General features: G+C 38.6%; 1 protein-coding gene across 1 annotated transcript in view; it reads left to right on the top strand.

Moving 5' to 3' along the window:
- FRY (furry homolog (Drosophila)) overlaps positions 1–15,595 on the top strand; it is a gene marked incomplete at its 3' end in the record, with an annotated part of 67,044 nt that overhangs the window by 29,832 nt on the left and 21,617 nt on the right. Inside the window, exons 17-26 of the mRNA XM_009574489.1 lie at positions 571–769; positions 1,404–1,525; positions 2,395–2,582; positions 3,453–3,547; positions 5,277–5,878; positions 7,573–7,670; positions 7,763–7,933; positions 12,959–13,099; positions 13,857–14,036; positions 15,108–15,269. Coding sequence (XP_009572784.1) covers positions 571–769; positions 1,404–1,525; positions 2,395–2,582; positions 3,453–3,547; positions 5,277–5,878; positions 7,573–7,670; positions 7,763–7,933; positions 12,959–13,099; positions 13,857–14,036; positions 15,108–15,269 — 1,958 coding nt within the window. The remainder of the gene's footprint in view (positions 1–570; positions 770–1,403; positions 1,526–2,394; positions 2,583–3,452; positions 3,548–5,276; positions 5,879–7,572; positions 7,671–7,762; positions 7,934–12,958; positions 13,100–13,856; positions 14,037–15,107; positions 15,270–15,595) is intronic.

Genomic DNA, 15,595 nt, shown 5'->3' with positions numbered 1-15,595 from the left:
GCAGAACTCTTACTCAGATGCTTAACGTTAATGCTGAAAATATTTAGTATGAGTAGTCCAGTGTTTACAGTTACTAAAGGTGTTGAACAGAAGCCTTAAACATTTGTGTCTCCGTTTCCATTCCATTTGTAAAATTAGGACAACATAATTGTCCTAAAAATTCCACCCTGCAAAGGTTTTTTTCGTCATCAGACTAGCCCAGAAAAGTGAGCTGAACTTTGCATGCACTTAGCCAACTTCAAAATTCACTTTACAGAAAGACATTGTTCTGATTGTAAAATGCCATGAAACATTTATTTTTCAAGTACTGTAGCCCTCGTGCAGTAAAAAAAAAATCTTTGCTTTGGTATTTTTCATTTTATATTGGATTCTGCACATTTAGACACAGAGTACCGTTTTCACTCCCTTAATTGGCGTTTGAGAGTTGTTGTGTTCTGCAGGTTTTCCCCGTGTTTCCCACTAGAAAGTTTCTGTTGCTGACTCTGAAAGGAGCTGCTTAGCAGACACTTTCATCTGTAATGCTGGCCCAACAGTGCATTCCGTCTTTATCTCCTCCCTTTCTGCTGGCAGGTGGCTTTGACTTTCTGCGGGAATACCAGTCGTCTCCGGTGCCAGACTCCGGCTTGAGCTCCAGCTCCACCTCCTCCAGTATCAGTCTGGGAGGCAGCAGTGGAAATCTCCCACAGATTACACAAGAGGTTGAGGACATGGACACTGCTGCTGAAACAGATGAGAAAGCAAACAAATTAATTGAGTTTCTGACAACCAGGTAATGGAGATAAGCAGAGGATACTTGAAACACATACTTTCATGTCTTCTCTACAATTATCTGTAGCAACTTAAAAGACTCAAAGGAAAATGACCGAGCTTTTACAGTAATTACAGATTCCCATTCCTCTTTTATTGATACTTATAGAAGTAGGTAGGTACTTAAAAGCACTATAGTGTCAGGAACAATAGAAAAAAATCTTGCCTGACAGGAATAAAAAGTTTAATTGACTGATAGTATTATGTTCAACAATGAACTAATGGAAGAAAACAGTTCTATTATTGTACAATTAGATAGGAAGTGTGCAGGGCATAGTGAAAGGCCATGGTGAAACTAATACTAACTACCGACTACAGCCAGCAGATCCTAGGCCCAATGTTAAATTAAAAAACAGGAATTTGTTTATGCTGCTCTCTAAATGGTGTAACATATATTAAAAGAGAGGTTTTGTAAAATACAGCGTAGGAATATTTATTTACTTGTATTTTGCTCATAAAATTCTGTTCAGTTGCATGTTTTCCAGGCTATGACCCTGGAAATATCTCATTGCCTTTACAGTTTATATATTTTAACTGATTACATTTACTTCAGATAACTCAAAGAAATTTTGCACTTTGTTATGTATTTCTTTAAGGGCATTTGGTCCACTTTGGTGCCATGAAGATATCACACCCAAAAATCAGAACACCAAGAGTGCTGAACAGCTTACTAATTTTCTGCGTCATGTGGTATCTGTATTTAAAGATTCCAAGTCAGGTAGTAAATTTTTTTCCTTTCATAATTAAAAGAATATTCCCTCAAGGTCACACTGAATATTTATCCTGTGACTTAGTAGATCTGCTTATGCAGAAGGACGACATATTGTATGTCTTAACAAGGATGTATAAGATATGAAAGAATTGTTTTTAAAAAATCATGTTAGATTGGACTGAGGTTGAATGTTAAATCGAACATTTCTTCAAAGCTGTTGGTAGAAAGCCTTGTGATTGATAAAAGCTACCAGATAAAAGCTCCTCTATGTCCTATTGGTAAAATACATCACAGTTACTAAGTAAATGTACTTTGTTAAATTTCTTCTGGCAATTAAAGTTTACTTCTAATTTATTATGTTTTTAGAGCTTAGGAAATGTACTGATCGTATTTTGAAAACCACACAGTCAGTAATTAAATATCTTCCAAGATCAAAGCAGAATGCAGCATCAGTATTTATATTTAAGATCTTACCCAAAGCCTTCTGAAGCTAACAGAAAGACTCCTAATTCAGCTTGGCTTTAGGTTTGGGAGTGTTCAGAAGTTATTGTGTTGCAGCCAGCAAGTATAGTGGGTGGTTTGAAAGTTTGCTGAGGAACTGTAAAAAAATTTAAATCAGATGAAGAATTTCAGGTTTTTGCTGACAAACAATTGGAATTTTGGTTTTGCAGTTTATTTTCTTACATTCTGTGTGAAATACATGTAAACAGTGGGAAATTCTCCCAAACCCAGACATTTCTGCATCTCCATTTCTCACAGGGTTTGCAGGATACACTAGAGTGCATATCCTCCCCACAGAGTTGGTTCAGCCTGTTTATGACCCACAGTAAAGTCTGTCATTAAAAAAAAAATTTATATACTATTCTTTTGCTTAGGTTTTCATTTGGAGCAGCATCTGAGTGAAGTTGCTTTACAAACAGCTCTTTCAAGCTCTTCAAGACATTACGCAGGTCGCTCTTTCCAGATATTCAGGGCCCTAAAGCAGCCCCTTTCTGCACATGCATTGTCTGACCTCCTGTCAAGATTGGTGGAAGTTATTGGAGAGCATGGAGATGAGATTCAGGTATGCATGTGTACATAATGCTTCTTAATACTGTTGATTTAATGTATTCTTAATTTAAAATTACCATTTTAACAAAATGTTCTGGAGTCAAGTGATGCAAAACAGAATGTAGCCTTACAAAAGGTTACCTCTGAGTTTACTGAATCCATATGTACCTTTTCAAAGTCTTCATCAGGCTGTTACTATCTTATATAGCTCTAAAGAGAACAACTAGAAAACATCTAGTAAATGTAATTCGAAATCTTCGTGATGACCATTTTTTCCCTTTTCACATCATTAATTTGTGCTTAAGGAAACCATCATCCTATCTAGCAACGTGAAGTAGACACCACCTCATTTCTCAAATGTTAACGTATTTTGGAATAAAGAAATCCACACCATCCATAACAATACAAAACTTACACTGACCTAATTTGATCCAGTCCTCTCTTAGTGAACTATGATGTTCATTTGGTTTAGCTAAACAGGTTGTTCTCTCCTGAAATTTTACAGAGACTATTTATTGCGAGATTCAAGACTTAACAAAGATAACTACTAGCTCTTAATAAGAATTAGACTGACATCACCTCCATATTTTACTTGGGTAAGGAAACTGCCACAAGATGACAGTATGCCATTCCCAATCCCTTGATGGGATATGTACGCTTCTTGCATGCCTTCATAGATCATCCAGAGGCAGAAAATAAAAGACAAATGCAGTGACATTTGTAGTGACTGTTCAGGGCAGTGACATTGATGTGAATGTTGTTCTTTTTTCAGGAGAAATTACAGGTTTTCATTAGGTGCTTATTCCTTTTCTGAACTGAAGATTTTTAAACATTCACTGTTTTGAATGTCTTTGTTGAAATGGTTAACCTTGTGCATTGATAGGGGTATGTAATGGAGGCACTACTTACTTTGGAAGCTGCTGTGGATAATCTGTCTGACTGTTTGAAGAACAGTGATCTTTTGACGGTGTTATCACGGTAAGAGCCTGTTCTCCTAACTATATCTTTTTTTTTCAGTGTCTCATGATATTAAGTGTTCAGTTCTGCAGTCTGACAGCATAAAATTGTTTTGATAGGATTGAGCTCATTTGTAACCTTCAGAGAACTAGACTAAGGGCACATCTGAGCCAAATTTTGCAATAGTTGAAATAATGTTGGTAGAACTAATGGAACTTTACAATGCATTGTAAATTCTGCCTTGCTGCCTCTTGGCTATAACTTACTTTAACATCCTTTAAAAATATTGTATGTTTTTTCACCTTTGTACCATATACTTGAAAACATATCTGGGAAGAAACATGTTTTTTGGAATATTGGTTTCATACAACCTGTCATTCTCAGATGACGTATTCCCCAAGAAGTAAATGATCATGGTTTGTTCTCCTCAATAAAACTAGGGAGAATTTTGTCCCATGTGTACATAACCCATGGATTTTGCCAGATGTGTAGACCATCTTTGTGAAAACTCTTGGCCTTAAAGTAGACCTTTGTACATGGAGGGAAATTGCAGGCTCCTTCCGTAACACAGCTGTTGACAGTACTGAGGGAGATTAATGTCTACCTGTCTCCTGAGAGCAACAAGAGAATAGGGAATGTTGTTTGAAAAATGTCCGTAAGTTACCATGCTTTACATGCAGAACAAAAATACAAGGGCTATCATTTCTGAAGCTAGTAGATAGGGTGCTATGTATTATACTAAAGTGGGAGAACACAAATATTGCCTTGTGACAGAGTAGAGGTGTGGAAATACAGCTTCTACTTTCTAAACTAAGAGCTATTTATCCTTCTTTAGTGCACATTTCAGGAAAGAGCAAGATGGAGCAGAAAATAAGAAACAGTCCAGAAAGCAGTGGGATGCAATATTCTTTACCCTGACACTATTGATTCCATAAGATCCTCTTCAAATATTATAGACAGTAGGGACTCAGTATATGAGGTAGGAATGGGACCAGAGAGTCAGGAATTAGCTGTTCTCCAGAACAAATTTCCCTTGCATGTATCAACACAGCATGTTCATCTGTACAGATAATTGATAGGGATTGTCTGGATCATCACATGATAGTCTACGAGGAGGCATCAGTCACTGAAATTGAAACACCTCCGCTTTCTGTAAACCATCTTGAAGAGATCTTAGGATACAGGCAGGGGAGGGTGCAATGACAACAAGGTTTCTGAAGGACCTGTAGTAGGAAGAACCTAGGCAGCCACATAACAGGTGTCTTGAGGATAATGTGACGTATCTGTGATTCTGCTTAAGATACGCTGTTTTTTCTGCCCACAGTTCTCACATTAGCCAGTAAGCCACTGTGCATTTTGCCTGCCAGCTGTGCGAAGTTTGGGGTTTGCTCCACTGATGAGGGCATTTTAAAGACCAAAGTTGTTTTCAGTTCTACCACTGCCCCATTATATGGGCATTTCGACAAGTCAGTTCACAGCTCTGTATCTCTTATCCCCATGTTGTTCTTACCTATCTAGACTGTAGACTATCCTGCTCTGGTTTGGTGCGGTGCCACGTGAACCTCACTTCAGTCATGACTGTGGGCACTTCTGAAAAAAAAGACAGGCTGCAATAGACCATGTGGTGTTCTACTTTTCCTATTTAAATATTTATTTACAGTTTGATAAATATTTAACTTGCATTCAATATGTACAAGTTTCAAGCTGTGCATTCACACATTGCAATGTATGTTATATATTTTGGGTTCAGTTCATCTTCGCCAGATTTAACATCAAGCACCAAGCTGACTGCAAACCGGAAGAGCACAGGACAGCTGAATGTGAATCCTGCAAGTGGTAACCCAGCCACTGCTGAACGAAGCAGGCACCAGAGGAGCTTCTCTGTACCCAAAAAGTTTGGAGATGTGGACAAGTCCTCAGACCCACCACGCAGTGCCACACTAGACAGAATTCAGGCGTGCACACAACAAGGCCTGTCCTCTAAAACCAGAAGCTCATCTTCTCTAAAGGACAGTCTTACTGACCCATCTCATATTAACAATCCAACCAACCTACTGGCCACCATCTTCTGGGTTGCTGTGGCTTTGATGGAATCAGATTTTGAGTTTGAGTATCTAATGGCATTGCGGTTACTGAATAAACTTCTGGCTCATTTGCCACTAGATAAAGCTGAAAACCGGGAGAAGTTAGAGAAGTTGCAAGGGCAGCTGAAGTGGGCGGACTTCTCAGGGCTTCAGCAGCTACTCCTGAAAGGATTCACTTCCCTTACTACCACTGATCTCACACTACAGCTTTTTAGTTTGCTGACACCAGTATCTCGAATATCCATGGTGGATTCCTCTCAAGCTATAGGTAAATCCAGTATACTTCCTCTCTTTCAGTTTCCGTTGCTTTGACATTTGATGACAGAATTAGGCTATCTGCACAAAACCAAAAATGGCATTTTTTCTTTCTCTTCTAATATGGCATAATGTACTTTTGCTTTGAGTTGGGTGTGCTTTTTGGAAACTGCATAGTAATGTGACATGTTTCTGAAAAGTGAATCTATTGCACAATAAAGTTTTGGAGGAAAGCGGTCATGTATTATTTCACATTTCATTTCTAATGCTTAGCAGCATATAAAGTTTCTGACTGCTGACAAAATAAACATAGGTAAGGAGATACTGTGAAATTTTCTAGAACCTATTTTGGCTGGTTTTTCCACAGAATTATTTTCAGAATATCACAAATTATTTTATTTTAAATTAGCGCTTCATGGGATTTTTCCTAGAAATATAAATATTGAAAACTCTTGTACACTTTTTAGATAAACTGGAATAGCACATTAGTGAGTGAGGAAAGAGGCCTGGGTTATCAGGAAATAAGGTAACATTTTGAAATTCCCGATTATTTAGTGGATGTTGTGACCACTTCTTAATTATATTTCTTGAAGAGACCTTCTGTATTGTTCTGGATATTTACTCCTCTGTCTCAGTCAGAACACATATATTAAGACAATTGTGCAGGCTTCACAACTAGGTCATAACAAGCTTAGACACAGAGTAAGGGGATGAATGCCATCTCTTAAGCACCTGTGTGGTGCCTGTGTTCCGGACTTCGGTTGGGCAATTCACACATGGGCTGTGACAGTACCATCTGGAGGTATCTTTTTCTTTTCCCTGGGTATAAGGAAGCCTAGCGAAATTACGCTCCTAGCTTAGGCAACTTGTTTAATTGTGTAGAACGAGGGGGAATGAATGGTTAGCAAGATATTTTCATAGATAGATTCTTTCTTTTCAAAAAACAGATTGTGTCCAGATACAATTTTTTGACTTCTGAGCTCCCACCTGAACTGGAGCAGCTTTTGTTACAGCTCCCAGTTACAGTTGCTGTCTGTAGTTCATCAGTTACCTTGAGCTATGAGTTGGTGCAGAAGAGCTGAATCCCAGCTCCAGACAAAGCCCGTACGCTAATGACACAGCGGCTGGCATATGGCACAGGAGCCATCTCCTAGCTTCAAAACCACCATGAGAAGTCTCATCTGACCAGTTCTGTCAGAATTTTGATTCATTATTATTATTATTATTAACTTGAACAGTATAAAACAATGGAAGCTGTGCCTGGCAGCCTGACCAAAACAGTTGTTCATTTATCAGTACTCATTAAATTTGTTCTTGTGTTTTAGGAGCAGTAATGAAAATGCCACCAGTTAAGGCTGTCAATAAGCCCGTTAAGTGGAAAAGATAAACATACTCTCTAATAGGAATAAAATATACACTTCTGTGAGATGTTTTATCCTGTAAATACCTGTTTGTGCGATAGTGTTTGCAGAAATAGGTTCATGCTTTATAACAGTACTGTTGCCTAAATGATATACTGGATTTTCAAATTAAGGCCCCTTTAAGACAAATGTGGCATGGCTAGTGGCGTGAACAACTTGACAATCTCTGTGAGTTTACAGCTAATGTAATATTGAAACTGTGACCTCCCATGAAACACCAACTTGAAGATCACTGTGGCTTTTGCTGTCCAAAATACATATTTTATTCTGTATTTTCCTGTTCTAGGATTCCCACTGAATGTTTTGTGTCTTCTGCCCCATTTAATTCAGCATTTTGACAGCCCAAACCAGTTTTGTAAAGATATAGCCGAAAGGATTGCTCAGGTATCAAATTTATTTATTGTTTTGTCAGTTCTCAGACCCTGTAAATGCAGTTGCCTTGTTCTTAATGTGCTTTGTAATTTATATTTAATTAGGTTTGTTTGGAGGAGAAGAACCCCAAGCTATCAAATCTTGCACATGTCATGACCCTTTATAAAACACACAGCTATACAAGGGACTGTGCTACCTGGGTAAATGTGGTTTGCCGTTATCTTCATGAAGCATTTGCTGATACTACTCTGAGTATGGTTACGTATTTGGCTGAGGTAAGTTTTCAAAGATCTTTTACTGTTTTAACTCTTCTGTTGCCTAACAAACCAAAGAGCTGAATCTGCTGGCAGATTCCTGGGGGCTCTCTGTAGCTGTTACTTAGAATTAAGAGTAGAAAGCAGAAATTAACAGAAAGAAAGGGAATTACTATAAGAAATTAATACTGAACACTAAAACAAAAGACAGAAAAAGTCTGCAGGGCTGATACATCTTAAAGGCAGCTTCACTTATCAGCTGGTCAGATTTTCTCCACTGTGAAAGAGAGAGTAACTGGACAACATTTATTTAGATCCCACTGAGGAAAATAAAAGAAGGACTAATTCCAGAAGGGGTTTAGCAGCATAAATAAGGTATCATCTGCTATATAAGGATCTGGTTCTCAATACAAATTTGTATGCATTTCTCTAACACTGAATGGGATCATCTTGCTGCCCAGGTTTTCCCCTGTACTCACTTACTCTTAACATTTCTCATGCGTGGAGTATAGACCTCGTGCAGTGTTGTTACTGGGGATCCAAGGCTCAGTTCTGCTCTTTAGCTTAAGATCACTTGATCATCTGCCTCCTGTGTCAGATCAGTATCAGGGCACTATTTTCTTGTAGAGTTTTCAGATTTATCCCCTCACTTCTATGCTGTAGTGAGATGCTTTCAGTCTCCCCTCATACAGGGAGAAAGCAGTTCTGTATTTATGACATAAATTCACTTAGCTTCTTTAGAGCAGCTTTGTTTTTTGGAGCAGATTTGTTCTCCCCTCTGCCAAAGCATCTACAGAAACTCCACAGGCATCTCTGATACTGGCTATCCACAGATTTTCAAGAACCTAAGAGGCCAGGCTGTGGTCCCACACTCACTCAGACTTCAGAGCAAACTTGGCCCTGCTGCCTTAAGCTGCAGTTCCTCACTTTGCACAAGTAAACAATCCTATCAGGTCTTGACTGATGGTGAAAGCCATGGCTCTCCTGCTCCTGTAAGAGACTAAACCAGGACCCTGAGGTTTTTCAGTCTGTTTTCAAACTCAAAGACTCTGAAGAACTATTAGCTCTTCAAACACGACCACTCTGAATTCTCCAGAGTCAAGTGTCTCCTTCACAGCAGAAACTTGTATTCATAATAAACAAATGCTGTAAAAATTGAGGTTTAAACTCTTTCTCCTTTGCTTTCCCCTTTGAGCTTGCCCCTCTGTTTTCCCTTCAGTGCTCTACGTACAGTTACTAGTGCTGCAGCACCTCCACAAAGGCCATTGCACGTGATCTCGCTCCTCTCAAAACAGGCTTAGATGTGTATCTGGAGACTCTTTCTTTGCACTTCCCTCTTGCTATAGATTGGCATCAGGCTACTATATTAACAGCAAGTCAGGCAGGTTTTTGACCATAATTAAGGCACATTCCTCACATAGCACCATCATCACAGGATGACAGAGTAGTAAGGACAACTTCCTTTCTCTATTTACATTGACTGCAGCTCTGTTGAGTCATGTCTGGGAATATTTGTATGGGCATAGGGTAACTACCAGTCTGGAGGAGGAGCAAGAGACAAGAAACCATCTTGTTCAGCCTGCTGTGGCCATGAAAAAGATTTTTCCAGCATTCAGAATATGTTTCCTCTTTTCTTCTTAGTTAATCCCCAGACCAGGATAAACAATGTGCTCCTGTCTCCTATAAACTGACTGTGGGATATACTGTCAATAGGTAAAGCCAAATGGGTTAACAGCACACTGAGCAATCTGCAGTTGAATGTTATAGCCATTGGTGACAGAGCCTCGAACTTTAACAATCCTGGCTCAGTCCCCAGTGCTTGGGCCTGAGGGAAATTGTGAGACATGCAGTGCTTAAGAATAACAAAGGAAATCTGTGTTGCAGCAGTGACCCCTCCAAACACACAGGTATACCTTCAGAAGGGGACTTTCTACCACAAGTTACTAAGACTATGAGAACAAATGCTCTCAGCAGAAGGTAAAAGCTTCAATTACTGCCATTCAGACAAAAATTTGCATTTAACTTATTTGATGGCAGATAATTGCTTGTCAGCTAGGGGTATGATCCTGGCATAAAATAAGACATTTCAACTGTGCAAACCTTACAGTGACAAGCAGTGCTCCTTACTCAGTTTTACACATTACAGCTCCATCCATGAAAAATCATCATTTCTTCTAGAAAAATACTTGGGCATTTCAGTCTACAGATGAGGAAAAATCACTATTTAATAGTGCAGTAGAACTTTGAACCTCCACTACGAAAATCAGCATACAAACACTTTACTGAAAGTTTACTTTGATTTTATGTTAGATTTTTGCATATTAATTTTTAAAAATCAACCTTGTACCGTGAGAGCACAATCATTCTTGGAGCATATCTGAATTGAGATGGGTCACATGTTAAACTAGTGATTCATTAAGTCCAGGGTCATGCTTGGACTTAAATAGCTAATGCTATTAATACAGAAGGAACAAGAAACCACACAGTGGATAGTAATGTGCTCATGGTAGATGTTTCCTCCTCCTCCCTGTTAGATAGAGGATTGCTTGTGATAGAAGCATGAGCATTCGTAACCTGTTCAAAACCCAGGAATCACCAGAGATTAAAACATCTGTGTTGCAAGGGGAAACATATCCCAGATCAGGCATTATCCCACTAACGGCTTGCCTAGCAGACATGGCTTGTGAAATGCCTTCATTTCCTCAGTGGACACAGAAAATGTTTGCTTGCTTGACTGACATAGTCTAAGAGCTGAGCATCTTTTCTCACCTGCTGCCAGATTTGGAGGGGCAAAGGGAACTGTCTCCTGCAGTAGCGCCCCAGCAGCCACATCAACCAGCAGCAGCCAGCCCAGGCAAGGCAGCCCTTGGAAGAGGAGGCTCTGCTCTCCACTTAGTTCTAGGTTAGTTGCTGCTTCAGGAAAGGGACAAATGTTGCTAACAGAGTGTGGATCCCTAAGCCCAGATAAGACCTGGATAGTTACCACACACTAACAAGAGAGGAATCCACAGTTCTTCAAAACAGTTCATATGGACGAGAGTCAAAAAAAAAAAAAAAAAGACTGAGAACAGTTATGATTTCTGCTTACAAATACAGTGGAAACTCTTTGTCCTGGAACTCACTGATCCAAATGATGTGTTACCACAACTCTATCTTGCTGCTATTTTTGTTACTTCTGGCAGCAAAAGAATTCTTATTGTACTAAATGCATTTTAAAGTTGCTGTTCTTTTTTTAAATTGAAATACTCTTTCTTGTTACAAATTCATGATGTATTTAAGTACACATTTGGACTATCAACCACCACATATACTCATCTAAACAAGTGAAAACTGGCACAGTCCACAAATGTTTAGAGTTTAAGGGGCAAGAGCTGTTTAAGTCAAAGGATTCAATTTGTTGACAGCATATTTATACAAACTGGAATGGAAATTAGAAGCTTTCGGAGATAAAGTTCCTAGAACAGCTTTCTAACCAGCAATAGAGACAGAATTTCCGTTATTTCCCAAGAATTCTTTTTCCTGTCACAAAAGTGATTATCTGATGCAGTAGCCTCTCTCAGATAAAAAAAAAATTCTTTCTCTTATCCAGATAGTTTCTTCTAATCCTTTATTCCTACACTGAAATGGTATACCGGCTGATGCACTGGATCATATAAACTATTTACAAGGAAGGAATCAAACCTTCCATTGCAAGATCCTAATGGAAGGCAAGAAAAAGTCTATAACCCTGTTTTGAAGAAGAATTGCTAATAAAGAAGTTTTATCTCTCAGTAAAGGTATCCATGGGCTGAAGCTGGTTACCATGTAGTACCTTTAATTTAAAAATTCTTGCTGTCTTTTTGTAGAAGAATAAAGCATAGTGAGTTCCATCTATTGTGCTGTTAATGGAATTTGCCCACTTTGTTTTATGAATCACTGATTACTGCTCACTTTTACTGGTGAAAGATATCGGAAGATATTTAGCAAGATGAGATAGATATGTCCTAACTGATCGTTCCATTTTGGCTGGCATGAAGTTCTCATTCAATAAAAAGAGGAGTCTTGTCGTTCAGACCAGCAAGACATCTAATAAATTACTAGACTTCACTTGGATAACAGTTGAAATTTTTCTCTTGATGAAAGACATGAGGCAGCACAGAGTTTTTATAAATAAGTGTTTTCTAGATCCTAATCTCTAGTAACGAGTGTTAGAAGAAGTTTTTTGTCAGCCTGAATGGAAGGATAGAGTCTAGTCTTGAGCCTCTAGTAACCTCCAGCAATAACATTTGATTGCCTCTGAAATTTGTGGGGTGGGACAGGACCTGTCACCAATGAAAGAACGTGCTACCTTCCAGGAAATTTTCAGCTGAGGTATTCCACACACATGTGCAAACATAGCATATCTGTCTGTACGCCTCCTGAATTACTGTCATGTATATATACGAGCACAGTTGCATTTCCAAGGTTCATTATGGTATTCCGGGATCTACACTCAGGTGTTCCAAAATTCCAGGATTTAGATCAAGCCTTTTTTTGTATTAGCCTCTACAGTAAAAGAGCCCAGGGACTCCATCTCCTCCTTAACAGAAAATGTTTCCTTGGCAGTTACAGACAGTGAGCACTGGCAATGAAGTATATTTGGATAAATATATATTGATGTCTGAATAGTAGTAGTTTTGTTTCTTCAGCATGTTTTCTTTTTTCTCGCTGCCTTTCAGCAAAGGTAGAAATAAACAGATACTCCCCTGTTTTTGTTGGATGTGCTTCCCCAATAACGGTGTAAATTTTACCTGCCAGTTTACTCAACTGCTGAATGTGTTTTCTGGGTAAGTTAGGGGAGGCATATATAAAATGTATGTTTCATTATCAAAACAGGCTAGCATTTGGCTCCCAACTTAAAACTCTTTTTTATTTCGCACTTGTATCATCATCACTTGTAAAATGGCATTGCAAAATCAGTGAGTGAAGAGAGATTAACAGTACAAATGGTATTCATGAAACTAGTGGCTTTTTCCATAAAAAGAAATGTCTCAAAATTTAGTTATTTTCCCTTTTTTTTTTTAACAGCTACTAGAAAAGGGCCTTCCCAGTATGCAACTGTCCCTCTTACAGATGATCTACAGTCTTCTTAGTTATATGGACCTGTCAGCTATTCCTGTGAAACAATTTAACATGGAAGTGCTAAAAACCATTGAAAAATATGTACAGGTAAATACCGTATCTTCTTTATATTAACATAAGAACTTGGCAGTATTTGCTATCATAAGGTGATTTTCTTTGTAGGAATTTAAGACTAGATTAGCAGGGAGGACTGCGACTGCCCAGTGTGGTGTCTAGTTCATTAACATCCTGATGCCTAATAGACTGCACATCCCTAGATGCCCAGCTGTGGGTTCACTGTGTGGAAAGGGTTAGGCTGTAGCTACACTACATCGGGAGCAAGCTTAATACCAGGCAGAGCCTAACTGACTACTCTTTTTAATTATTAGCATGAGGGAGATGTGGCATAAGCACTTCCCTTCAGAGACTTCTGCACCTAGTTCTCGGCAAATGGAAAATACATATTTCTACTAGGAATTCACAACTGTAAAGAGCCTGTGTCAAGTCAACTTTTCTGTTAAATGTGAATTCTGCAATGGCCCTTATATTTATTCATACTGATTAAGGCATTCAGGGCATTCATAGGTAGGAGATTTTAAATCCTTTGCCAAGTTGGCCTTGCACTCAGGTCTCCCAGGTTGCAGGCCAGTTCCCTAACAATGACACCTTAGGCAAGTCTTGGTCTCTGCTGTTGGAATTATTCTGCAAGTGTGTACCTTGTCAGTGGCCAAGAGAGAGAAAGAATAGTAATATTCCAATTCCACATTTTTAGTATGTGGCAAAAAATAAGACTGTAAAATGTAAATAACCTTGAATGTGTGTGAATCTTTCTTTCCATTTGCTGATTAAATATACCTATTTCTAGAGCATTCACTGGAGAGAAGCCTTGAATATCCTGAAGTTGGTAGTTTCTCGTTCTGCCAGTTTAGTTTTACCATCCTATCAACACAGCGATCTTTCAAAAATGGAAATACATCGAGTGTGGAACAGTGCCTCCAAGGAGCTACCAGGAAAGACTTTAGAGTTTCATTTTGATATTTCAGAGGTACTACTTAAAACCTTACTTCTGTCATTTGGTAATCCTAAAACACATGTTGTAGCTCTTTAAGCAAACTGAAAAACTGGGAAAGAAAGGAAAATTACAAAACTGAAAGTCTCTTAAATTCTTCTCGATCCACAGTGACATATTTAATGACCCATACTGGAGGGCTCTTTCTGGATTTTCATTAGATTTTTTGGGGGAAGGAATTACTAATTGTGTTTATAATTTTCTGGTGGAAAAGCTATGTTACAATTATGTCAACTGTAATATATAAGTATACTATATGTATGAAATCCCCATCCAAACATTTTATACTTGGATGCCAATGTTCTCTGTAACTGTTAAACATAGAAGTATGTCCTTTAAGGGAGTACTTTCTGACTTCTGACTGAATTCTTTTACAGCAGTCTTTATCCTGCAAACCCTGTACACCTTTTAATTTTATAGAACTGAATGGTCCTGTTGACTTTAATGGGCAACTCACTTTATTTTTAATTATGAACCTGCATGATTTTGCAGCATTATAGACTTTTTCATATAGATAATAGTGAGACTTTGGGTTAAAAGGAAGTATGAATATAAAAAGGCATCTTGTACTATTTCTATAAAGAGTTTCTTCTTGTTGTTTCATGTAGGTATAGTTCTAGAAAATGCTGAGCATCTTATCATCAATCCAAGAAAGCATTTTGCTTTGTGTTGGAACAAGGCCAGAGTGCTCAGCACTCTTAGGAAAAACCCATTTAAAAATATGTGCAAGAAATGTGGATTTGAAATAAATTCCATAAGCTTTCTGGGTTTTTTGCTGCTTCTTATGTTAGAAACTAGTTTGACAGTTGCTTTTGAGTATTACCTATTCATGAGCATAAACACTAGCTACTAGGTATGGCAATAGTTACTGAGATGTTCACAGTGGAAAGTAACATACAATACCAAGTGACATGAAATTTGGTGCACTCCTTGTTTTACCCCTCTATATGATCTTCAGAGTAATCTTTTCCTGCAGCTGAAGTAATATGTCCCATTATAAGTTCACCCTGGAGCATAGTACTAGTGAATAATTACTCTCTATTTCAGACTCCAATTATTGGGAGACGGTATGATGAGCTGCAAAGTTCTTCTGGACGAGATGGTAAACCCAGGGCAATGGCTGTCACCCGAAGCACTTCTTCAACCTCATCAGGATCTAACTCCAATGTCCTTGTTCCTGTGAGCTGGAAGAGACCCCAGTACTCTCAGGTAAACTCCTTTGAAGTAGCCCTCTATTCATGAACAAATTGCACTCAGAGCAGCTGAATTAACACACACTAAGTTCTTCAATGCTTGTGGCCTCTGTCCCCTACACAATGCTCCTGGCCGGCTGGGGCAGTGGCAGCACAGCATCTGACTGACTGTGTCTGCTGAATGTGTATCTTGGACTCAGAAATGGACTGAGTTATGTCTCTCTTCTCTCCAGCCAGTGGGTTTCTTTCAACCTGTAGGAAATGCATCTCTTTAAGACCTCTAACTGTAGGTCAGATTTAGCTAAGAATGACAGGTGAGTTTAGATATTAGCAAGGAGAGCA

This window comes from Fulmarus glacialis, unplaced genomic scaffold (genome assembly GCF_000690835.1).
Source record: "Fulmarus glacialis isolate BGI_N327 unplaced genomic scaffold, ASM69083v1 scaffold36273, whole genome shotgun sequence".
Lineage (NCBI taxonomy): Eukaryota > Metazoa > Chordata > Aves > Procellariiformes > Procellariidae > Fulmarus > Fulmarus glacialis.
The sequence above is the reverse complement of the archived record's forward strand: the minus strand, read 5'-3'. Positions and strand labels throughout refer to the sequence as shown.